A 25915-nucleotide genomic window follows, 5' to 3' on the forward strand; every position below is an offset into this window, starting at 1 on the left:
GTTTATTGAATAGTATTTTTAATTATGAAAAAATTACTTTGTTTGGAAATCAAATGTTTCAATTAATTATTTAATTATTGAGTAAAATCAAATGTTTTTAATTCAGAACCTATGATATTTTATGGGGGGTTTTGAAACTCATGATATTTTACGAAAGTTTTGAAACCTATGATATTTTACGGAGATTTTGAAACCCATAGTATTTTATGAGGATTTTTAAACCCATGGTATTTTACTGAGGTTTTGAAACCTATGATATTTCATGAAGGTTTCGAAATCCATGATATTTTATGGAGTTTTTGAAACCCATGATATTTTATGGAGTTTTTGAAACCCATGATATTTTACGGAGGTCCTAAAATCCATGGTATTTTACTGAAGTTTTTGAATCCCATGATATTGATATTTTACGACTCATGGTATTTAACGGAGGTTTTGAAAGACGTTTCCTAGGATTCAAAAAAAACTCGACAAACATGTTCTTGAAAAATGGTTTAGTAGAGAAAATTGGAACTCTAGATAAATGACTTAACAGAGGTTTTAATCCTTGTTAATGTAAAATTAAACTCCTATTAAAATCATTTTTTCTTATAGTGAATGACTTAAGAGGAAGTGTATTGTTATTCTTAGAACATATAACTACTATATTGAAGAGGATGTTCATTAGGGTTAAAAATATATTAAATATAAAACTACACAACATTCTTCATACTCTTTTTTAAGTTAATTTTTATTTGTGTTTTAGTCTAGTATAATTATTGCTTAAATCTTAAAAATAAGAACTATGACTTTATAAGCTTATAATGAAATTTATAAAATAAATTATCAAAATTATCTGAGCTTCTAATGTTCTAACAAAAATATTTTAGTTGGTAAACACACCATGAAATTTGGAGTAACAAATTAAGGAAAAGATTTGTTGTTGAATTATATATTATGAAAATTACGTGGATTATGTCGCATGGACATGCCATTGTGACATTAATCCACTTTGAAACCATTTAAATAATCAGAAGGATTAATGAGATGGATGTATTTTAACATTAGGAATTATTTATTAGTTTTTAATACTTAAAACGGTTAAATAGGAAATATATTAATATTTTAAAGACTAAATTAACAGGCTACTGTTTTTATTTATATTATCAATCTCTACTCAGTTTATTTACACCTTCAAAGTCGTTGTAAAATTTTATGTTGTATGGTCCAGAATATAATCATCTTAACATCATAATAGGTTTAATAATTCTTTTAGTTTTCACTACATAATGAAAAATTGAATATTTTTATATTGTAGTTAAATAATTTAGTTATCCATTTCTAATTATGCAAGCCTTTGTTAGTAAATTTTGTTTAAAATAATTAATGAAAATCTAATAAAACTATGACATGATATAAATTCGTAAATAAATAATACTGAAGATAAAACATTAAAATAAATATTAAGAAAAGAAAAATATAACTATATTTAAAATATTATATTTCTTATTTTTATTTTAACTAGTTTGTACATTGACTAAAGCTACAATAAAACATTATGAAATATGTGAATAAACTTACATGGATTTATAAGATGAATTTTAAGTGAAAAAAAAATTGTGGGTTGAAGATTAGAACGGGTCCAAGAAAGCCAAGGATTGAATCCTTGAATTGAATCTCGATTCCTCCCTCAAGATGAAACCGAAGCGGGTCCATCCAGCAATGGACGTCGCCGGAGGATCAATTAGAGCCGTCATATCACAGTGGGAGTTGACGGTGTGGCGGCAGTACCAGCACGTGCTGGACAAGTGGACGCCGCTCGTGGGACGGCGGTGGGTGGGGTTGTTGGTGGTGGCGCTGATATAAACGCGTGTTCTTGGTGGAAGGGTTCTACTTAGTGTCGCACGGTTTGGGAATATACATTCTCAACCTTCTGATCGGGTTCCTCTCCTCTCAGGTGGACCCCGAGATTCTCGACAGTGAGTGCCCCACACTCCCCTCCTCCGTTAACGACGAGTTTCGCCCCCTTCGTTTGCCGCCTCCCCAAGTTCAAGTTCTGGTACCCTATCTTCTTCCCTTTCTTGTCTTCTAATTATTATTAATTCAATTCACGATCATCATTGTAATAGCCCAAATGTCACAATTTGTGGGTTCTTTGCATTTGTCTACATTTTTTGTTTTGTAGAATTAAGTATTGTTATGAAATTGCAACTCTTGTTACAATAGCAATTTAAAATCTTGGCTGCATTTGTTTCATGATGTAATTTTAGTATTTTCTGGAATTACATTCTAAATAATAATATACCTAAAAATAATTTGATGGATAAAAAATTAAAAGAGGAAAATGAAATGGTATGGAATAGGTAATTATCCTTGAAAATGAAATTCTATTCCTTTTTGAGGATATAAGACATTCTTTTTATTAAATATTTTGTTCGCCTTCATCTTCTGGGAGAAATATTTTTGGAGTTTTGAATTTTAAACTCCTTAATGTTTGTATCTAACTCTTTTCTTTTTTTTAATCTTGCAGAATGCGTTCCAAATAACATATTTCTTGTGGATATGGGTACTGATCCTTCACACCTCCTGATCTTAAATAATATCCTTTTGTAGCCTGTAGATCTTGGTAAATAGATGAATAATATATGAATGATTTCTTGTATTGCAGTATTTTTTTGGGCCGAGAAATTGTTTCCATGCTGACTACAAGCTTGCAATAGTGAAAGTAGCATTAGGGTAAGTGTTGAATTTAGAATTCCGTTCTATATATTAAAATTTCATGCCTAAATAAATATGCATTTCATACTGGAGAAATTAGCTGTTTTTTTTTTTAAATGAACACGTAAATCCCTGCTTAACAAAACAATAGAAAATGGGACCCTCCAGCATTAGTATAATTGAAACATGATATTGCATCTCGATTTCTTTGTTTGTGTGTTGTTTGGTTTAGGTCTTCACTATAATATTTGGTTTTTGAAGGTCCAGCTCTAAGGAGTTCCTGATTTTGGTGGTCTGAGGAAGCTTGAGAACACTTTGTGCGAATTTGAGGTAAAACCTTTTATAACACTTTTGTTGTGCAAATATTGGTTGGAATGTGTTTAAGTTTGCTCCCTGGCTCCCAATCAATTGTTTTGCGATATGACTTTCACCAATTTCATAGAAACAATCTCTAATTTCAGTCAAATTTATTAGGGAGTTGCCAGCTTAGAGTAGACACAATCAAATATTGTTGTAGGTTGTCTTCCTTAGTCGTTTTAGGAAACTCTTTCTAGGTTTTTATTACGGATCGCTTAAGGAAGATTTAAAAGTAGGTTTGATGAATTTTAGAGGTGATTTGGGTGTAAAAGTTGAGAAAACTATTCGAATGAAAGGTGATTGTTCTAGGTTGTCTTCCTTAGTCTTTTGAGGAAACTATTTCCAGGTTTTGGTTACGAACCGCCTAAGGAAGATTTAGAACTAGGTTTGATGAATTTTGGAGGTAGTTTAGATGTAAAAGTTGAGAAAACAATTAGAATGCAAAGTGATTGTTCTAGGTTTTCTTCATTAGTCTTTTCAAGAAACTCTTTCTAGGTTTTGGTTACGGGATCACCTAAGGAAGGTTTAGAATCACCTAAGGAAGGTTTAGAATCACCTAAGGAAGGTTTAGAAGTAGGTTTGATGAATTTTGGAGGTCATTTGGGTGTAATAGTTGAGAACACTGTTACAATGCAAGATGATTGTTCTTTCTTGTCTTCCTTAGTCTTTTTAGGAAACTCTCTCTAGGTTTTGGTTACGGATCGCCTAAGGAAGATTTAGAACTAGGTTTGATGAATTTTGGAGGTGATTTGAGTGTAAAAGATGAGAAAACTATTAGGATCCAAGGTGATTGCTCTAGGTTGTTTTCCTTAGTCTTTTTAGGAAACTATTTCTAGTTGTTGGTTATGGTTTGCCTAAGGAAAACTTAGAACTAGGTTTGATGAATTTTGGATTTGATTTGGGTGTAAAAGTTGAGAAAACTATTAGAATATAAGATGATTCTTCTAGAATGTCTTCCGTAGTCCTTTTAGGAAACTCTTTCTAGTTTTTGATGAATTTTGGGGGAAAATTTAGAAGTAGGTTTGATGAATTTTGAAAGTGATTTGGGTGAAAAAGTTGTGAAAGTTTTTAGAATGCAAGTTGATTTTCTATGTTGTTTTCCTTAGTCTTTTTAGGAAAGAAACTCTTTCTAGATTTTGGTTACGGATCACCTAAGGAAGATTTAGAAGTAGGTTTGATGAATTTTGGAGGTGATTTTGGTTTAAAAATGAGTAAACTATTGGAATGCAAGGTGATTGTTCTTACCTTCCTTAGTCTTTTTAGGAAACTCTTTCTAGGTTTGGGTTACGGATCGCCTAAGGAGGATTTAGAACTAGCTTTGATGAATATTGGCGTTGGTTTAGGTGAACTATTAGAATGTGAGGTGATTGTTCTAGGTTGTCTTCCCTAGTCTTTTTAGGAAACTTTCTAGGTTTTGGTTACAGATTGCCTAAGGAAGACTTAGAACTAGGTTTGATGAATTTTGGAGGTGATTTGGGCGTAAAACTTGAGAAAACCATTAGAATGCAAGGTGATTGTTCTAGGTTGTTTTATTTAGTCTTTTTAGGAAACTCTTTCTATGTTTTGGTTGCGGATTGCCTAAGGTAGATTTAGAAGTTGGTTTGATGAATTTTGGAGGTGATTTGGTGTAAAAGTTGAGAAAACTATGAGAATTCAAGGTCATTTTTCTAGGTTTTCCAAAAAACATTGTAAAAAAAAAAAAATATAACATTCTATGTATATTTATATAAACTAACAAATTTTACATTTGATCATGAACACTTAAAAAAATGAAGCTAATGGCTTGTATATCTTTATCCTTCAATGGAGATAGATTGTTGAATAACTAAAAAACAATTAACTTAATCAATAAAAAGTGGAATTCACAATTAAATAAATAAAATATTTGAGTGTATTTGTGCCTTGTACTTATATATATGTCTTGGTGAACTCAAAATCTAAAATGAGGTAGTGGATTTTGAGGATATAAGACATTCTTTTTATTAAATGTTTTGTTCGCCTTCATTTTCTAATGACAGCATATGCATAAATTTTGACCCTCTAAGTCGATGAATCAATAAAATAGTTAACAAAAGCAGCACCAAGCTCTCAACCCTACTCCAGACTTTGACAGTGCCAATAAAAGCTAAGTTGGTTTATCCGAAGGAGACTGTTATTATATGTCAAGGTGTAGAATTGTTGTAGCAGTCACACTTCCGTCTTTTTCTATTCCCTTTTGAGGATATAAGATATTCTTTTTATTAAATGTTTTGTTTGCCTTCATCTTCGGGGAATGACATTCGTATTTGGGGAAAATGAAAAAAAAAGAGTTGGTGTTCAGCTCTAGTTTCCATGCTTAACTGACTGTGCGGCTTGAGGTTGAGACTGGTGTTGCTGCTTTGCCGAGGTTGGGTGAAGGGGTGGTGAGTGGTGACCACATGCATATATTTTGACCCTCTAAGTCGATGAATCAATAAAATAGTTAACAATAGCAGCACCAAGCTCTCAACCCTACTCCAGACTTTGTCAGTGCCAACAAAAGCTAGAGCAGATAAGTTGGTTTATCCGGAGGAGATTGTTATTATGTGTCAAGGTGTTTTATTGTTGTTGCAGTCACACTTCCGTCTTGTTCTATTCCTTTTTGAGGGTATGAGACATTCTTTTTATTAAATATTTTGTTTGCCTTCACCATCTGGGAATGACATTCGTATTTTTGGAAAATGAAAAAAAGAGGTTGGTGTTCTGCTCTAGTTTCCATGCGGCACTGACTGTGCGGCTTGGGTTGAGACTGGTGCTGCTGCTTTGTCGAGGTTGGGTAGAGGGGTGGTGAGTTGTGACCACATGCAGAAATTTTGACCCTCTAAGTCGATGAATCAATGAAATAGTTAACGAAAGCAGCACCAAGCTCTCAACCCTACTCCAGACTTTGTCAGTGCCAATAAAAGCTAGAGCAGATAAGTTGGTTTATCCGGAGGAGATTGTTATTATGTGCCAAGGTGTTGAATTGCTGTTGCTGTCACACTTCTATGTTCTTCTCTTCGTTTTTGAGGATTTAAGACATTCTTTTTATTAAATGTTTTGTTCGCCTTCATTTTCTGGGAATAACATTGTATTTTTGGAAAATAAAAAAAAAAGGTTTGTGTTCTGCTCTAGTTTCCATGCGGCACTGACTGTGCTACTTGGGGTTGAGACTGGTGCTGTTGCTTTGCCGAGGTTGGGTGACGGGGTGGTGAGTGGTGACCACATGCAGAAATTTTGGCCCTCTAAGTTGATGAATCAATAAAATAGTTAAAGAAAGCAGCACCAAGCTCTCAACCCTACTCCAGACTTTGTCAGTGCCAATAAAAGCTAGAGAAGATAAGTTGGTTTATTTGGAGAAGATTGTTATTATATGTCAAGGTGTTTAATTGTTGTTGCAGTCACACTTCCGTCTTGTTGTTATTTGATATTACAGAAAATTATCGAGAAATGCTACTAGTGTGGGTGCAATTACAGTGGTATTGTGTCGGGAGCAGCTCCAAAACCTTGAGGTTGTGGACAAATTCACTGTTGGGAACCGTTTTCAAAATTCTTGTTTTCTATGAAACTAAAAGAACAGACATGAAAGGAGCAAATAGTTGATCTGTTGGTTCAGATAAAGCTCCGGAGGTTCATTCCCACAAATAATGAATTGTTTGGATCCCGAAATTTTCCATGATATGTTTTTGGATTTTGTTTTTTAGAATTTCTATTTTGGAATAAACTTTTGGTATTCTTAAATTGCTTTTTTGGAATCAAATTTTGATTTTCCAATTCTACTTTTGAATTTTATTTCTAGAGCACAAAAGTTATCTTCGAGATTTCTTTTTTCTGAATGTATTTTTTAATTCTGAATTTTCAATTCTCGAATGAAAAAACAATTTTGGAATTTTAAAAGTTGATTGAGTGCAGGTTCAAAAATCATTGGGTGCAGGAAACAATTGCCTAAAATATCCTCTTGTGGTGTGTTGCCTTCAATTTTGGAAGCCACTACACTCATAGGACTTTAGGTTGGTTGTCAACAGAGAGTGGGTAACTACAACACCTTATCATTTTCACATAATGGCTTGAGTTTGGAAGCATGGAAGATGTGGTGGATTTTGGAACCTCAAGGAAAAATCTAACTCAAAGGCAGTGTCATCAATGCACTTGATGATCTTGATTGTACGTTTATAGTCCATAAAAATATTTGGACAACTTTTCAACCCTTCTTCCTCTCGTTGAAAGTTGCCCTTAAGGTTATATTTCAACTTACCGACACCAAGTTACCCAAATGAAATAAATGTGGATGTACTGTTGATCTACATAAGTCTTAATGTTAGTTTGACCTTCAAGCAAATTAACTTTCAGTTTGGCTAAAATATAATCCTGAGTAGTCAACTCATGTTCCACAAGTGCTAGATCTAGTAACATGATGAAGTAAGGAAGATGGTAGTTTCTTATATTCTGTTTGATAAGGACTCATCCCTGCTGAAGTAGGATCCGATGAATTATAGTGTCATTCAACCCAATACAAAAACTTGCCCCATTGAAAGGGTTTATGGTGCACAAAAGCACAATAGCATGAGAGTAGTATCGGTTTCAAAGACCTTGATCAGACACCAACATGGGCCGTTGCTTGTGTCTGCACTGTTTTCATCTTGATATCCTTAAATCTGGAGAAAAGCCTTCACAAAGTGGGAACGGTGGACTTTAATGGCATTGGTTTAGATATAGCTCAGAAAAATCAGAAAGTGAAGTAGAAAACAACTTATGGATTAACTACTCCAATTTTTTAAATCACTAGTTATAAAAATACTGCTTATTTATAACCTGAATTAAATTTATGACCTGGATTAACTTGTTTGGCATACTTGCTCACTATGTTGACAGTTCTGTCCTCTGGGCTTCATTTGTTGTTTTCCTGCTCCTAAATGTAAATGGTGAGCAACTATTTTCTTAGCTGAGTTCTATGGAATTCCCAATTATTCAGTTAAAGAGTAACAGTTGTTCAACCCTGTAAAAATTTTCAGAATGGCATGCAATGTTCTGGGCATCCTTAATTCCTGTTGTGGTAAGTAGTCTACTTCCAATAATATAATTTGCAGACTGATTAAGATTTACAATTACAAACCATTTGATTGGTTTCAGATAATTTTGGCTGTTGGAACAAAACTTCAAGTTGCACGGACAAAGATGGCTATTGAAATAACAGAATGACACGCAGTTGTCCAAGGGATTCCTCTTGTTCAAGGCTCAGACAGATATTTTTGGTTTGGTCGGCCTCAGTTAGTTCTTTATCTTATCCATTTTGCTTTGTTTCAGGTATTCAATTAGTTTCCTTAGTAGAATCCTGACCAAATGTTTACCACGAGGCAAATGAACATAGATAATGGCATAAATACTAAAAATTGCTATTTTAAACAATACAGCTTAAATGCAAAAAAACTTTTACGTTTAATTAGTTCCTTTAACATTGTTTAAGATGTGTTGAGGGTTTGCTATTGAACAGATAGATTAAACTATCCTAGTTTAACCTTGTAGTACTAGTGAGAAATATTTTTGGAGATTTGAATTTTAAACTCGTTAATGTTTGTATCTAACTCTTTTTTTTTTAATCTTGCAGAATGCGTTCCAAATAACATATTTCTTGTGGATATGGGTACTGATCCCTCACACCTTGCTGATCTTAAATAATATCTTTTTGTAGCCTGTAGGTCTTGGTAAATGGATGAATAGTATATGAATGATTTCTTGTTTTGCAGTATTCTTTTGGGCTGAGAAATTGTTTCCATGCTGACTACAAACTTGCAATAGTGAAAGTAGCATTAGGGTAAGTGTTGAATTTAGAATTCCGTTCTATATATTAAAATTTCATGCCTAAATAAATATGCATTTCATACTGGAGAAATTAGCTGTTTTTCTTTTTTTAAATGAACACGTAAATCCCTGCTTAACAAACAATGGGACCCTCCAGCATTAGTATAATTGAAGCATGATATTGCCTTACTAAGCTGATGAATTGTCGTGTTGTTTGAAGGCTTGCGGCACTATGCCTCTGCAGCTATATCACCCTTCCATTATATGCTCTTGTTACTCAGGTACTACGTTTTTTTGTTTCCTGGTTTTCTTCTATTTGATCCGAAGAACTATTCTTTGGCCTAATTGAAGTTTTTTCTGTCGTAACCAACTTTACTCCAATCAATAATATAAATAGTGTTTGATAAATGTCAATAACACACAATCTAATTCACTCCTCTTTCTTTTTCGTGTTTGTCTTTTTCTATTCGTTCATTTGCTTAGCTGAATCGATTTTATCTGCTAAATATTTCAATCCATTCGCTAAATTTGTGTAAAACATACCTACAAAACCTTCGTACTGGAACCTATAAAGAAACAATCCAATTAATCAAAACGCACAACCAAGATTGTATGAATACGATTTTGCACTTTTCCACATATAATTTGTTTCTTTATTCTAAGTGGTTATTCTATTCTTGGTAATCAAAAACTTATTCTTATTAACTCTTTGGTAAGAATTTCTATATAATTTAAGTGACACAATAAAAGCTTTTTCTATTCTTTTATTAACTGATTTATGTTCTTTGTTGTAAGGAATGCGTTGTAACATTGTTATTAAGTAATTCGTGGAATTGGAAGCTGTGTTCCCAGGGTCACGACTACAGGTTTCTCCATCTCGATTTCTTTGTTTGTGTGTTGTCTTGGTTTAGGTCTTCACTATAATATTTGGTTTTTGAAGGTCCTGCTCTAAGGAGTTCCTGATTTTGGTGGTCTGAGGAAGCTTGAGAACACTTTGTGCGAGTTTGAGGTAAAACCTTTTATAACACTTTTGTTGTGCAAATATTGGTTGGAATGTGTTTAAGTTTGCTCCCTGGCTCCCAATCAATTGTTTTGCGATATGACTTTCACCAATTTCATGGAAACAATCTCTAATTTCAGTCAAATTTATTAGGCAGTTGCCAGCTTAGAGGAGACAATCAAATATTGTTGTAGGTTGTCTTCCTTAGTCGTTTTAGGAAACTCTTTTTGGTTTTTGTTACGGATCGCGTAAGGAAAATTTAAAAGTAGGTTTGATGATTTTTGGAGGTGATTTGGGTATAAAAGTTGAGAAAACTATTCGAATGAAAGGTGATTGTTCTAGGTTGTCTTCCTTAGTCTTTTGAGGAAACTCTTTCCAGGTTTTGGTTACGAATCGCCTAAGGAAGATTTAGAACTAGGTTTGATGAATTTTGGAGGTAATTTAGGTGTAAAAGTTGACAAAACTATTAGAATTCAAGGTGATTGTTCTAGGTTTTCTTCCTTAGTCTTTTTAAGTGTTGGTTACGGGATAGCCTAAGGAAGGTTTAGAAGTAGGTTTGATGAATTTTGGAGGTGATTTGAGTGTAAAAGTTGAGAAAACTATTAGGATGCAAGGTGATTGTTCAAGGTTGTCTTCCTTAGACTTTTTAGGTAACTTGTTCCAGGTTTGGGTTACGGATCGCCTACAGAAGATATAGAATTAGGTTTGATAATTTTTCTAGGTGATTTGAGTGTAAAAGTCTAGAAAACTATTAGAATGCAAGCTGATTGTTCTACGTTACCTTCCATAGTCTTTTTAGGAAACTCATTCTAGGTTATGGTTACGGATCGCCTAAGAAAGATTTAGAACTAGGTTTGATGAATTTGGAGATGATTTGGGTTGTCTTCCTTAGACTTTTTAGGTAACTTGTTCCAGGTTTGGGTTACGGATTGCCTACAAAAGGTATAGAACTATGTTTGATAATTTTTGTAGGTGATTTGAGTGTAAAAGTCTAGAAAACTATTAGAATGCAAGGTGATTGTTCTAGGATGTCTTCCCTAGTCTTTTTAGGAAACGCTTTGTTTGTTTTGGTTATGGATCGACTAAGAAAGATTTAGAACTAGGTTTGATGAATTTGGAGATGATTTGGGTTGTCTTCCTTCGACTTTTTAGGTAACTTGTTCCAGGTTTGGGTTACGGATCGCCTTCAAAAGATATAGAACTAGGTTTGATAATTTTTGTAGGTGTTTTGAGTGTAAAATTCTAGAAAACTATTAGAATGCAAGGTGATTGTTCTAGGATGTCTTTCCTAGTCTTTTTAGGAAACTCTTTGTTTGTTTTGGTTATGGATCGCCTAAGAAAGATTTAGAACTAGGTTTGATGAATTTGGAGATGATTTGGGTTGTCTTCCTTAGACATTTTAGGTAACTTTTTCCAGGTTTGGGTTACGGATCGCCTAGAGAAGATATAGAAGTAGGTTTGATAATTTTTGTAGGCGATTTGAGTGTAAAAGTCTAGAAAACTATTAGAATGCAAGGTGATTGTTCTAGGATGTCTTCCCTAGTCTTTTTAGGAAATTCTTTATTGGTTTTGGTTATGGATCGCCTAAGAAAGATTTAGAACTAGGTTTGATGAATTTTGGAGGTGATTTGTGTAAAAGTTGAGAAAACTATTAGAATGCATGTTGATTCTTCTAGCTTGTCTTCCGTAGTCGTTTTATGAAACTCTTTCTAGGTTTTGGTTACGGATCGCCTAAGGAAGATTTTGATCTAGGTTTGATGAATTTTGGAGGTGATTTGGTTGTAAAAGTTGAGAAAACTATTAGAGTGCAAGGTGATTGTTCTAGGTTGTCTTCCTTAGTCTTTTTACGAAACTCTTTTTAGGTTTTTGGTTACGGACCGCCTAAGGAAGATTTAGAAGTACGTTTCATGAACTTTGAAGGTGATTGGGTGTAAAAGTTGACAAAACTATTAGAATGCAAGGTGATTGTTCTAGGTTGTCTTCCTTATTGTTTTTAGGAAACATTCAAGGTTTTGGTTGCGAGTCGCCTAAGGAAAATTTAGAAGTAGGTTTGATCAATTTTAGAGGTGATTTGGGTGTAAAAGTTGACAAAACTATTCGAATGCAAGGTGATTGTTTTAGGTTGTGTTCCTTATTATTTTTAGGAAACTCTTTCTAGGTTTTGATTATGGATCGCCTAAGGAAGATTTAGAAATAGGTTTGATGAATTTTGGAGGTGATTGTGGTTTAAAAAACTGAGAAAACTATTAGAATGCAAGCTGATTGTTCTACGTTACCTTCCATGGTCTTTTTAGGAAACTCATTCTAGGTTGAGGTTACGGATCGCCTAAGGAAGATTTAGAACTAGATTTCATGAATCTTGGAGGCTATTTGTGTGTAAAAGTTGAGAAGACTATTAGAATGCAAGGTGATTGTTCTAGGTTGTCTTCCCTAGTCTTTTTAGGAAACTTTCTAGATTTTGGTTACGGATCGCCTAATGAAGACTTAGAACTAGGTTTGATGAGTTTTGGTGGTGATTTGGGTGTAAAACTTGAGAAAACTATTAAAATGCAAGGTGATTGTTCTAGGTTGTTTTCCTTAGTCTTTTTAGAAAAGAAACTCTAGGTTTTGGTTACGGAATGCCTTTGATGAATTTTGGTGGTCATTTGGGTATAAAACTTGAGAAAACTATTAAAATGCAAGGTGATTGTTCTAGGTTGTTTTCCTTAGTCTTTTTAGGAATCTCTTTCTAGGTTTTGGTTTCGGATTGCCTAAGGAAAACTTTAAACTAGGTTGGATGAATATTTGAGTTGATTTGGGTGTAAAAGTTAAGAAAACTATTAGAATGCAATGTGATTCTTCTAGAATGTCTTCCGTAGTCTTTTTAGGAAACTCTTTCTAGGTTTGATAAATTTTGGAGGTAAATATTGAAGTGGGTTTGATGAATTTTGGAAGTGATTTGGGTGTAAAAGTTGTGAAAGTTATTAGAATGAAAGGTGATTGCTCTAGGATGTCTTCCCTACTCTTTTTAGGAAACTCTTTATTGGTTTTGGTTACGGATCGCCTAAGCAAGATTTAGAACTAAGTTTGATGAATTTTGGAGGTGATTTGGGAGTAAAACATTACCAAACTATTAGAATGCAAAGGTGATTGTTCTAGGTTGTCTTCCTTAGTGTTTTTCGGAAACTCTTTCGAGGTTTTGGTTAGGGATCGCCTAAGGTAGGTTTAGAACTAGGTTTGATGAATTTTGGAGGCTATTTGTGTCTAAAAGGTGAGAAGACTATTAGAATGCAAGGTGGTTGTTCTAGTTTGTCTTCATTAGTCTATTTAGGAAACTCTTTCTAGGTTGTGGTTACGGATCGCCTAAGGAATATTTAGAAGTAGGTTTGATGAATTTTGGAGGTGATTTTGGTTTAAAAACTGAGAAAACTATTAGAATGCAAGGTGATTGTTCTAGGTTGTCTTCTCTAGTCCTTTTAGGAATCTTTCTAGGTTTTGGTTACCGATCGCCTAACGAAGACTTAGAACTAGGTTTGATGAATTTTGGAGGTGATTTGGGTGTAAAACTTGAGAAAACTGATAGATTGCAGGTGATTGTTCTAGGATGTCTTCCCTAGTGTTTTTAGGAAACTCTTTCTAAGTTTGATGAATTTTGGAGTAAAATATTGAAGTAGGTTGAATTTTGGAAGTGATTTGGGTGTAAAAGTTGTGAAAGTTATTAGAATGCAGGGTGCTTGCTCTAGGATGTCTTCCCTAGTCTTTTTAGGAAACTCTTTATTGGTTTTGGTTATGGATCGCCTAAGCAAGATTTAGAACGAAGTTTGATGAATTTTTGATGTGATTTGGGAGTAAAACTTTACAAAACTATTAGAATGCAAGGTGATTGTTCTAGGTTGTCTTCCTTAGTGTTTTTCGGAAACTCTTTCTAGGTTTTGGTTACGGATTGCCTAAGGATGATTTAGAACTAGGTTGATGAATTTTGGAGGTGATTTGGGTGTAAAAGTTGAGAAAACTATTAGAATGCAAGGTGATTCTTCTAGGTTGTCTTCCGTAGCTTTTTTAGGAATGTCTTTCTAGGTTGTGGTTACGGATCGTCTAAGGAAGATTTAGAAGTAGGTTTGATGAATTTTGGAGGTGATTGGGTGTAAAAGTTGACAAAACTATTAGAATGCAAGGTGATTGTTCTAGGTTGTCTTCCTTATTGTTTTTAGCCAACTCTTTGTAGGTTTTGATTACGGATCGCGTAAGGAAGATTTAGAAATAGGTTTGATTAATTTTTGAGGTGATTTGGGTGTAAAAGTTGGGAAAACTATTAGAATGCAAGGTGATTGTTTTAGGTTTTCTTCCTTAGTCTTTTTAAGAAACTCTTTCTAGGTTTTTTGTTACGGATTTCCTAAGGATAGTTTAGAAGTTGGTTTGATGAATTTTGAAGGTGATTTGGTTGTAATAGTTGAGAGAACTATTAGTAATCAAGGTGGTTGTTCTAGTTTGTCTTCATTAGTCTATTTAGGAAACTCTTTCTAGGTTTTGGTTACGGATCGCCTAAGGAATATTTAGAAGTAGGTTTGATGAATTTTGGAGGTGATTTGGGTGTAAAAGTTGAGAAAACTATTAGAATGCAAGGTGATTGTTCTAGGTTGTCTTCTCTAGTCCTTTTAGGAATCTTTCTAGGTTTTGGTTACCGATCGCCTAACGAAGACTTAGAACTAGGTTTGATGAATTTTGGAGGTGATTTGGGTGTAAAACTTGAGAAAACTGATAGATTGCAGGTGATTGTTCTAGGATGTCTTCCCTAGTGTTTTTAGGAAACTCTTTCTAAGTTTGATGAATTTTGGAGTAAAATATTGAAGTAGGTTGAATTTTGGAAGTGATTTGGGTGTAAAAGTTGTGAAAGTTATTAGACTGCAGGGTGATTGCTCTAGGATGTCTTCCCTAGTCTTTTTAGGAAACTCTTTATTGGTTTTGGTTATGGATCGCCTAAGCAAGATTTAGAACGAAGTTTGATGAATTTTTGATGTGATTTGGGAGTAAAACTTTACAAAACTATTAGAATGCAAGGTGATTGTTCTAGGTTGTCTTCCTTAGTGTTTTTCGGAAACTCTTTCTAGGTTTTGGTTACGGATTGCCTAAGGATGATTTAGAACTAGGTTGATGAATTTTGGAGGTGATTTGGGTGTAAAAGTTGAGAAAACTATTAGAATGCAAGGTGATTCTTCTAGGTTGTCTTCCGTAGCTTTTTTAGGAATGTCTTTCTAGGTTGTGGTTACGGATCGTCTAAGGAAGATTTAGAAGTAGGTTTGATGAATTTTGGAGGTGATTGGGTGTAAAAGTTGACAAAACTATTAGAATGCAAGGTGATTGTTCTAGGTTGTCTTCCTTATTGTTTTTAGCCAACTCTTTGTAGGTTTTGATTACGGATCGCGTAAGGAAGATTTAGAAATAGGTTTGATTAATTTTTGAGGTGATTTGGGTGTAAAAGTTGGGAAAACTATTAGAATGCAAGGTGATTGTTTTAGGTTTTCTTCCTTAGTCTTTTTAAGAAACTCTTTCTAGGTTTTTTGTTACGGATTTCCTAAGGATAGTTTAGAAGTTGGTTTGATGAATTTTGAAGGTGATTTGGTTGTAATAGTTGAGAGAACTATTAGTAATCAAGGTGGTTGTTCTAGTTTGTCTTCATTAGTCTATTTAGGAAACTCTTTATAGGTTTTGGTTACGGATCGCCTAAGGAAGATTTAGAAGTAGGTTTGATGAATTTTATATGTGATTTGGGTGTAAAAGTTGAGAAAACTATTAGAATGCAAGGTGATTGTTCTAGGTTGTCTTCTCTAGTCCTTTTAGGAATCTTTCTAGGTTTTGGTTACCGATCGCCTAACGAAGACTTAGAACTAGGTTTGATGAATTTTGGAGGTGATTTGGGTGTAAAACTTGAGAAAACTGATAGATTGCAGGTGATTGTTCTAGGATGTCTTCCCTAGTGTTTTTAGGAAACTCTTTCTAAGTTTGATGAATTTTGGAGTAAAATATTGAAGTAGGTTGAATTTTGGAAGTGATTTGGGTGTAAAAGTTGTGAAAGTTATTAGACTGCAGGGTGATTGCTCTAGGATGTCTTCCCTAGTCTTTTTAGGAAACTCTTTATTGGTTTTGGTTATGGATCGCCTAAGCAAGATTTAGAACGAAGTTTGATGAATTTTTGATGTGATTTGGGAGTAAAACTTTACAAAACTATTAGAATGCAAGGTGATTGTTCTAGGTTGTCTTCCTTAGTGTTTTTCGGAAACTCTTTCTAGGTTTTGGTTACGGATTGCCTAAGGATGATTTAGAACTAGGTTGATGAATTTTGGAGGTGATTTGGGTGTAAAAGTTGAGAAAACTATTAGAATGCAAGGTGATTCTTCTAGGTTGTCTTCCGTAGCTTTTTTAGGAATGTCTTTCTAGGTTGTGGTTACGGATCGTCTAAGGAAGATTTAGAAGTAGGTTTGATGAATTTTGGAGGTGATTGGGTGTAAAAGTTGACAAAACTATTAGAATGCAAGGTGATTGTTCTAGGTTGTCTTCCTTATTGTTTTTAGCCAACTCTTTGTAGGTTTTGATTACGGATCGCGTAAGGAAGATTTAGAAATAGGTTTGATTAATTTTTGAGGTGATTTGGGTGTAAAAGTTGGGAAAACTATTAGAATGCAAGGTGATTGTTTTAGGTTTTCTTCCTTAGTCTTTTTAAGAAACTCTTTCTAGGTTTTCTGTTACGGATTTCCTAAGGATAGTTTAGAAGTTGGTTTGATGAATTTTGAAGGTGATTTGGTTGTAATAGTTGAGAGAACTATTAGTAATCAAGGTGGTTGTTCTAGTTTGTCTTCATTAGTCTATTTAGGAAACTCTTTATAGGTTTTGGTTACGGATCGCCTAAGGAAGATTTAGAAGTAGGTTTGATGAATTTTATATGTGATTTGGGTGTAAAAGTTGAGAAAACTATTAGAATGCAAGGTGATTGTCCTAGGTTGTCTTCTCTAGTCCTTTTAGGAATCTTTCTAGGTTTTGGTTACCGATCGCCTAACGAAGACTTAGAACTAGGTTTGATGAATTTTGGAGGTGATTTGGGTGTAAAACTTGAGAAAACTGATAGATTGCAGGTGATTGTTCTAGGATGTCTTCCCTAGTGTTTTTAGGAAACTCTTTCTAAGTTTGATGAATTTTGGAGTAAAATATTGAAGTAGGTTGAATTTTGGAAGTGATTTGGGTGTAAAAGTTGTGAAAGTTATTAGACTGCAGGGTGATTGCTCTAGGATGTCTTCCCTAGTCTTTTTAGGAAACTCTTTATTGGTTTTGGTTATGGATCGCCTAAGCAAGATTTAGAACGAAGTTTGATGAATTTTTGATGTGCTTTGGGAGTAAAACTTTACAAAACTATTAGAATGCAAGGTGATTGTTCTAGGTTGTCTTCCTTAGTGTTTTTCGGAAACTCTTTCTAGGTTTTGGTTACGGATTGCCTAAGGATGATTTAGAACTAGGTTGATGAATTTTGGAGGTGATTTGGGTGTAAAAGTTGAGAAAACTATTAGAATGCAAGGTGATTCTTCTAGGTTGTCTTCCGTAGCTTTTTTAGGAATGTCTTTCTAGGTTGTGGTTACGGATCGTCTAAGGAAGATTTAGAAGTAGGTTTGATGAATTTTGGAGGTGATTGGGTGTAAAAGTTGACAAAACTATTAGAATGCAAGGTGATTGTTCTAGGTTGTCTTCCTTATTGTTTTTAGCCAACTCTTTGTAGGTTTTGATTACGGATCGCGTAAGGAAGATTTAGAAATAGGTTTTATTAATTTTTGAGGTGATTTGGGTGTAAAAGTTGGGAAAACTATTAGAATGCAAGGTGATTGTTTTAGGTTTTCTTCCTTAGTCTTTTTAAGAAACTCTTTCTAGGTTTTTTGTTACGGATTTCCTAAGGATAGTTTAGAAGTTGGTTTGATGAATTTTGAAGGTGATTTGGTTGTAATAGTTGAGAGAACTATTAGTAATCAAGGTGGTTGTTCTAGTTTGTCTTCATTAGTCTATTTAGGAAACTCTTTATAGGTTTTGGTTACGGATCGCCTAAGGAAGATTTAGAAGTAGGTTTGATGAATTTTATATGTGATTTGGGTGTAAAAGTGGAGAAAACTATTAGAATGCAAGGTTATTGTTCTAGGTTGTCTTCTCTAGTCCTTTTAGGAATCTTTCTAGGTTTTGGTTACCGATCGCCTAACGAAGACTTAGAACTAGGTTTGATGAATTTTGGAGGTGATTTGGGTGTAAAACTTGAGAAAACTGATAGATTGCAGGTGATTGTTCTAGGATGTCTTCCCTAGTGTTTTTAGGAAACTCTTTCTAAGTTTGATGAATTTTGGAGTAAAATATTGAAGTAGGTTGAATTTTGGAAGTGATTTGGGTGTAAAAGTTGTGAAAGTTATTAGACTGCAGGGTGATTGCTCTAGGATGTCTTCCCTAGTCTTTTTAGGAAACTCTTTATTGGTTTTGGTTATGGATCGCCTAAGCAAGATTTAGAACGAAGTTTGATGAATTTTTGATGTGATTTGGGAGTAAAACTTTACAAAACTATTAGAATGCAAGGTGATTGTTCTAGGTTGTCTTCCTTAGTGTTTTTCGGAAACTCTTTCTAGGTTTTGGTTACGGATTGCCTAAGGATGATTTAGAACTAGGTTGATGAATTTTGGTGGTGATTTGGGTGTAAAAGTTGAGAAAACTATTAGAATGCAAGGTGATTCTTCTAGGTTGTCTTCCGTAGCTTTTTTAGGAATGTCTTTCTAGGTTGTGGTTACGGATCGTCTAAGGAAGATTTAGAAGTAGGTTTGATGAATTTTGGAGGTGATTGGGTGTAAAAGTTGACAAAACTATTAGAATGCAAGGTGATTGTTCTAGGTTGTCTTCCTTATTGTTTTTAGCCAACTCTTTGTAGGTTTTGATTACGGATCGCGTAAGGAAGATTTAGAAATAGGTTTGATTAATTTTTGAGTTGATTTGGGTGTAAAAGTTGGGAAAACTATTAGAATGCAAGGTGATTGTTTTAGGTTTTCTTCCTTAGTCTTTTTAAGAAACTCTTTCTAGGTTTTTTGTTACGGATTTCCTAAGGATAGTTTAGAAGTTGGTTTGATGAATTTTGAAGGTGATTTGGTTGTAATAGTTGAGAGAACTATTAGTAATCAAGGTGGTTGTTCTAGTTTGTCTTCATTAGTCTATTTAGGAAACTCTTTATAGGTTTTGGTTACGGATCGCCTAAGGAAGATTTAGAAGTAGGTTTGATGAATTTTATATGTGATTTGGGTGTAAAAGTTGAGAAAACTATTAGAATGCAAGGTGATTGTTCTAGGTTGTCTTCTCTAGTCCTTTTAGGAATCTTTCTAGGTTTTGGTTACCGATCGCCTAACGAAGACTTAGAACTAGGTTTGATGAATTTTGGAGGTGATTTGGGTCTAAAACTTGAGAAAACTGATAGATTGCAGGTGATTGTTCTAGGATGTCTTCCCTAGTGTTTTTAGGAAACTCTTTCTAAGTTTGATGAATTTTGGAGTAAAATATTGAAGTAGGTTGAATTTTGGAAGTGATTTGGGTGTAAAAGTTGTGAAAGTTATTAGACTGCAGGGTGATTGCTCTAGGATGTCTTCCCTAGTCTTTTTAGGAAACTCTTTATTGGTTTTGGTTATGGATCGCCTAAGCAAGATTTAGAACGAAGTTTGATGAATTTTTGATGTGATTTGGGAGTAAAACTTTACAAAACTATTAGAATGCAAGGTGATTGTTCTAGGTTGTCTTCCTTAGTGTTTTTCGGAAACTCTTTCTAGGTTTTGGTTACGGATTGCCTAAGGATGATTTAGAACTAGGTTGATGAATTTTGGAGGTGATTTGGGTGTAAAAGTTGAGAAAACTATTAGAATGCAAGGTGATTCTTCTAGGTTGTCTTCCGTAGCTTTTTTAGGAATGTCTTTCTAGGTTGTGGTTACGGATCGTCTAAGGAAGATTTAGAAGTAGGTTTGATGAATTTTGGAGGTGATTGGGTGTAAAAGTTGACAAAACTATTAGAATGCAAGGTGATTGTTCTAGGTTGTCTTCCTTATTGTTTTTAGCCAACTCTTTGTAGGTTTTGATTACGGATCGCGTAAGGAAGATTTAGAAATAGGTTTGATTAATTTTTGAGTTGATTTGGGTGTAAAAGTTGGGAAAACTATTAGAATGCAAGGTGATTGTTTTAGGTTTTCTTCCTTAGTCTTTTTAAGAAACTCTTTCTAGGTTTTTTGTTACGGATTTCCTAAGGATAGTTTAGAAGTTGGTTTGATGAATTTTGAAGGTGATTTGGTTGTAATAGTTGAGAGAACTATTAGTAATCAAGGTGGTTGTTCTAGTTTGTCTTCATTAGTCTATTTAGGAAACTCTTTATAGGTTTTGGTTACGGATCGCCTAAGGAAGATTTAGAAGTAGGTTTGATGAATTTTATATGTGATTTGGGTGTAAAAGTTGAGAAAACTATTAGAATGCAAGGTGATTGTTCTAGGTTGTCTTCTCTAGTCCTTTTAGGAATCTTTCTAGGTTTTGGTTACCGATCGCCTAACGAAGACTTAGAACTAGGTTTGATGAATTTTGGAGGTGATTTGGGTGTAAAACTTGAGAAAACTGATAGATTGCAGGTGATTGTTCTAGGATGTCTTCCCTAGTGTTTTTAGGAAACTCTTTCTAAGTTTGATGAATTTTGGAGTAAAATATTGAAGTAGGTTGAATTTTGGAAGTGATTTGGGTGTAAAAGTTGTGAAAGTTATTAGACTGCAGGGTGATTGCTCTAGGATGTCTTCCCTAGTCTTTTTAGGAAACTCTTTATTGGTTTTGGTTATGGATCGCCTAAGCAAGATTTAGAACGAAGTTTGATGAATTTTTGATGTGATTTGGGAGTAAAACTTTACAAAACTATTAGAATGCAAGGTGATTGTTCTAGGTTGTCTTCCTTAGTGTTTTTCGGAAACTCTTTCTAGGTTTTGGTTACGGATTGCCTAAGGATGATTTAGAACTAGGTTGATGAATTTTGGAGGTGATTTGGGTGTAAAAGTTGAGAAAACTATTAGAATGCAAGGTGATTCTTCTAGGTTGTCTTCCGTAGCTTTTTTAGGAAAGTCTTTCTAGGTTGTGGTTACGGATCGTCTAAGGAAGATTTAGAACTAGGTTTGATGAATTTTGGTGGTGATTTGGGTGTAAAAGTTGACAAAACTATTAAAATGCAAGGTGATTGTTCTAGGTTGTTTTCCTTCCTCTTTTTAGGAAACTCTTTCTAGGTTTTGGTTTCGGATTGTCTAAGGAAGGCTTTAAACTAGGTTTGATGAATTTTTGAGTTGATTTGGGTGTAAAAGTTAAGAAAACTATTAGAATGCAATGTGATTCTTCTAGAATGTCTTCCGTAGTCTTTTTAGGAAACTCTTTCCAGACTTTGTCAGTGCCAATAAAAGCTAGAGCAGATAAGTTGGTTTATCCGGAGGAGATTGTTATTATGAGTCAAGGTGTTGAATTGCTGTTGCAGTCACACTTCCGTCTTGTTCTCTTCCTTTTTGAGGATTTAAGACATTCTTTTTATTAAATGTTTTGTTCGCCTACATTTTCTGGGATGACATTTGTATTTTCGGAAAATGAAAATAAAAATGTATGTGTTCTGCTTTAGTTTCCATGCGGCACTGACTGTGCTACTTGGGGTTGAGACTGGTGCTGTTGCTTTGCTGAGGTTGGGTGAAGGGGTGGTGGGTGGTGACCACGTGCAGAAATTTTGGCCCTCTAAGTTGATGAATTAATAAAATAGTTAACGAAAGCAGCACCAAGCTCTCAACCCTACTCCAGACTTTGTCAGTGCCAATAAAAGCTAGAGCAGATAAATTGGTTTATTCGGAGAAGATTGTTATTATATGTCAAGGTGTTGAATTGCTGTTGCAGTCACACTTCCGTCTTGTTCTTTGATATTACAGAAAATTATAGAGAAATGCTACTAATGTGGGTGCAATTACAGTGGTATTGTGTCGCGAGCACTCCAAAACCTTGAGGTTGTGGACAAATTCACTGTTGGGAACCGTTTTCGAATTTTTTGTTTTCTGTGAAACTAAAAGAACAGACATGAAAGGAGCAAATAGTTGATCTGTCGGTTCAGATAAAGCTCTGGATGTTCATTCCCACAAATAATGAATTGTTTGGAAATAAACCCTAAACCTAGTAAAAGATTCAATCTAGGAAGATAGAATTGGAGTTTCGAAGGGCTCTTTCTTTACTCAATTTATTTTTCTTTATTCTGTATTTCTATATAGGTAAATGCCTCTTGTTCCTGAATTAGTCGTCGAAATAACTACTTTTATTTTGAATATCTTGCAATGCGGTTATACCGAGTTTTCTTTTTATACTGCGTATTTTAAATTTTTAATCAAGGTAATTTTTGGGAAGTATGATTTCTAGAAATAGACTCATAAATAGGAAAATTAAATAAAATAAGACTATAAAGCGAATTAAATTTTTTCATGTAAGTTAAAACTACCCTGAGCATCTCAATTTTCTTAGAAGTTACCTCCTAGATTTTTTTTTTCAGAAGCACCCGATGTTTTTTTTTTCGGAATTTTTCATTCGAGCTAGACTTTGAACACTTATGGTTTCAGTTGTTGTAAAACTCAAAGCACCAAAAGAGTAATTGATGTGTTTGGTTATGATTAATCACATGTTGAAGCAAATAGAAGGGGTAGAAGGAAGACAAACTAGAACAGACAGAGATGGGAATTATAGCAGAGGGAGAAATCTTTCATGCATTCCTTCTTCTCATACATGCATTTTATGGTATTGTTACTGTATCTCATGGATTGAATCTATATTTTTTTGGGCCTCTTCATTATAGTTCATATCATCCCCTTCCTAATGGACAAACACTTTGTCCATAAGGTGTAGATCATGATAATCCTTTAACAAGCCATCCTCAAGCTCTCAGGTAGAGTCTTCGGGAAAGAGACTTTGCCACTAAATCAAAATATGGCAATTGCTTCCTGCACCTTATAACTGAAGCAAAAGGATCAAAATGTGTTATGTAGTTTTTAAATAGGAGTGAGGGGTGCACGTCAAAATATATTTCGGATTTGGTATTCTATAATATATTTATAGATTTAGTTTTCTGGAATATTTTTTTGGATTCCGAAATTTTCCATGATATGTTTTTGGATTTTGTTGTTTAGAATTTCTATTTTGGAATAAACTTTTGGTATTCTTAAATTGCTTTTTTGGAAACAGATTTTGATTTTCCAATTCTACTTTTGAATTTTATTTCTAGAGCACAAAAGTTCTCTTGAGATTTCTTTTTCTGAATGTATTTTTTAATTCTGAATTTTTAATTCTGAATTTTCAATTCTGGAATGAAAAACAATTTTGGAATTTTATAAGTTGATTGAGTGCAGGTTAAAAAATCATTGGGTGCAGGAAACAATTGCATAAAATATCCTCTTGTGGTGTGTTGCCTTCAATTTTGGAAGCCACTACAATCATAGGACTTTAGGTTGGTTATCAACAGAGAGTGGGTAACTACAACTCCTTATCATTTTTACATTATGGCTTCAGTTTGGAAGCATGGAAGATGTGGTGGATTTTGGAACCTCAAGGAAAAATCTAACTCAGGCAGTGTCATCAATGCACTTGATGATCTTGATTATACGTTTATAGTCCATAAAAATATTTGGACAACTTTTCAACCCTTCTTCCTCTCATTGAAAGTTGCCCTTAAGGTTATATTTCAACTTACCGACACCAAGTTACCCAAATGAAATGAATGTGGATGTACTGTTGATCTGAATAAGTCTTAATGTTAGTTTGAGCTTCAAGCAAATTAACTTTCAGTTTGGCCAAAATATAATCCAGAGTAGTCAACTCATGTTCCACAAGTGCTAGATCTAGCAACATGATGAAGTAAGGAAGATGGTAGTTTCTTATATTCTGTTTTATAAGGACTCATCCCTGCTGAAGTATGATACGATGAATTATAGTGTCATTCAACCCAATACAAAAACTTGCCCCATTGAAAGGGTTTATGGTGCACAAAAGCATGAGAGTAGTATCGGTTTCAAAGACCTTGATCCGACACAAACAGGGGCCGTTGCTTGTGTCTGCACTGTTTTCATCTTGATATCCTTAACTTTGGAGAAAGCCTCCACAAAGTGGGAACGGTGGACTTTAATGGCATTGGTTTAGATATAGCTCAGAAAAATCACAAAGTGAAGTAGAAAACAACTTATGGATTAACTACTGCAATTTTTTAAATCACTAGTTATAAAAATACTGCTTATTTATTACCTGAATTAAATTTATGACTTTCTTTTTAAATTTTTGTAACATGTCTTCCATGTTGCCAATTTCAGGGATGCTTTTTTAGGCAATTTTATAGGTCTGTGGGCAAGGCTGACTACTTGGCTTTGCGCAATGGATTTATCACTGTGAGACCTACTCCACAATACAACATGTTCTTCTAAAACTGAATTTGCCTTACAGTGCATTATGTGTAGGTACACCTGGTTCCTAGAACTAAATTTAACTTCCAAAAGTATATCAAAAGATCCTTGGAGGATGACTTCAAGGTTGTTGTTGGAGTCAGGTAACTATCTTCTAAACAGTGCATTGGTAGCATTATATTGTCTATATGATTTTTCCTGTGGTAACTTGTTTGACATACTTGCTCACTATGTTGACAGTCCTGTCCTCTGGGCTTCATTTGTTGTTTTCCTGCTCCTAAATGTTAATGGTGAGCAACTATTTTCTTAGCAGAGTTCTATGGAATTCCCAATTATTCAGTTAAAGAGTACCAGTTGTTCAACCCTGTAAAAATTTTCAGGATGGCATGCAATGTTCTGGTCATCCTTAATTCCTGTTGTGGTAAGTATTCTACTTCCAATAATATAATTTGCAGACTGATTAAGATTTACAATTACAAACCATTTGGAGAAATTTGGTTGTCTTTTTACCAAATAGGTCATGTCTTTTTATTGTGAAGGAGGGATTTGAGAGTTGTAGTTTAAAACTCCTGTTGAATTTGGTTGCATGTTTATCCAATACAATGTCGATTTGTTGGTATTTAGAATGTCTAATTGTAGTACAATAATTTATGTTCAGGGATCTTGCTGACTTCGGTATGTGAATGAATGTTCCACACCCAATTATGAGTAGAGAGGAGTTTGAGGCCCGTAAAGTTGATATGAGGCGGAAGCGGAAAAATGAGAGACGGGCTGAAAGGTACGGGCAATCACTATTTGATGGCTGACTTCCATGTTCTGATATATATTGTTAAGAAGTTTGATTCACTTTATCTGTCAACTACTTAAAATAGCAACATTTAAGACATTTACCTCCCACCATATATTTAACACACCATCAGTGTTTCACATTAGTAGACTTTTTTTTTTTACAATTCTAGAGTGAATTTATAATTACTGTCAGCCCCTCCTCCAAAAATAAAGGAATGCGTTTCTATGTTTTGGTAAAATAACTAACGAAAAACCTCTGCTGGATATATACGTGTTATTGTTTTATAAATTTAGTAGCCAAATTTTTTGAAGTAGTTCTCTCGACTTATCCCCAAAATTTGTTCCTCATTGTTTTTTAGTGACTTTATTATTTTCTTTCTTGGACAGGGACTTTGGTAGGGGGAAGTAGCAGTGTTGGAGATGTTTCTTCAATGAAACCAAAAATTGTACGTGCTTTTTATTCAATTTTGCTCTTTTTCTAATCCCACTTGTTATCATAGTAAACTGTGGAATTTAATTATTTTTTCTTCATTTATTGATAAAATTTTTATTGATAAAATGATTGAGGGAACAAACACTCACGTGTCTCACCATAATCCTGTGGTCAACAGCAACCAATTGGTTAAAAACCAAAGTAGTGGATAGAGTTGCTTTGCACTGCACGATAATGGTGCAATGGTGTTATTACATTTTGGAATTTCACCTACATTCACTTAAGAACCACTTTTTATAATACAATGTTATATTAAAATAATAAAACAAAATATTATAATAAAATAATATTATAGAGTTTGTAATTCGGATGTAAGAGAAAAAT

At 34.1% G+C, this 25915-nt stretch overlaps 1 protein-coding gene across 17 annotated transcripts; it reads left to right on the forward strand.

The window, feature by feature from the left end:
- The first annotated feature begins 1582 nt into the window (after positions 1-1582).
- LOC137821252 (uncharacterized) lies at positions 1583-25657 on the forward strand. Of its 17 annotated transcripts, none has more exons than XR_011082769.1 (19): positions 1583-2038; positions 2510-2545; positions 2648-2715; positions 2959-3027; positions 6488-6563; positions 7924-7973; positions 8064-8104; positions 8182-8355; positions 8657-8692; positions 8796-8863; positions 9071-9131; positions 9646-9716; positions 9791-9859; positions 24220-24294; positions 24364-24452; positions 24550-24599; positions 24690-24730; positions 24968-25087; positions 25486-25657. XR_011082769.1 is itself a non-coding variant. In XM_068625755.1 (13 exons), exons 7-12 carry the CDS (start codon positions 8247-8249, stop codon positions 9825-9827), a joined length of 345 nt encoding a protein of 114 aa, XP_068481856.1. In that variant the 5' UTR covers positions 1583-2038; positions 2510-2545; positions 2648-2715; positions 2959-3027; positions 7924-7973; positions 8064-8104; positions 8182-8246; the 3' UTR covers positions 9828-9859; positions 21849-21958. The 17 variants fall into 17 exon arrangements, 2 of the variants coding, with proteins under 2 accessions (XP_068481856.1, XP_068481857.1); XR_011082758.1 differs by having other exon boundaries at positions 8182-8318; XR_011082761.1 differs by having other exon boundaries at positions 1599-2038; positions 2965-3027; positions 8182-8318.
- The last annotated feature ends 258 nt before the right edge of the window (positions 25658-25915 follow it).

This window comes from Phaseolus vulgaris, chromosome 9, assembly GCF_000499845.2.
Source record: "Phaseolus vulgaris cultivar G19833 chromosome 9, P. vulgaris v2.0, whole genome shotgun sequence".
Taxonomy (NCBI): domain Eukaryota; kingdom Viridiplantae; phylum Streptophyta; class Magnoliopsida; order Fabales; family Fabaceae; genus Phaseolus; species Phaseolus vulgaris.

Excerpts from the sequence above, each read along its gene's own strand:
- LOC137821252 (XM_068625755.1), top strand. The coding sequence starts at position 8,247 with ATGACACGCAGTTGTCCAAGGGATTCCTCTTGTTCAAGGCTCAGACAG. Across the intron at positions 8,319-8,656 it reads TTTTGGTTTGGTCGGCCTCA|AATGCGTTCCAAATAACATA; the intron begins GTTAGTTCTTTA and ends TTAATCTTGCAG. Across the intron at positions 9,717-9,790 it reads TCCCAGGGTCACGACTACAG|GTCCTGCTCTAAGGAGTTCC; the intron begins GTTTCTCCATCT and ends TGGTTTTTGAAG.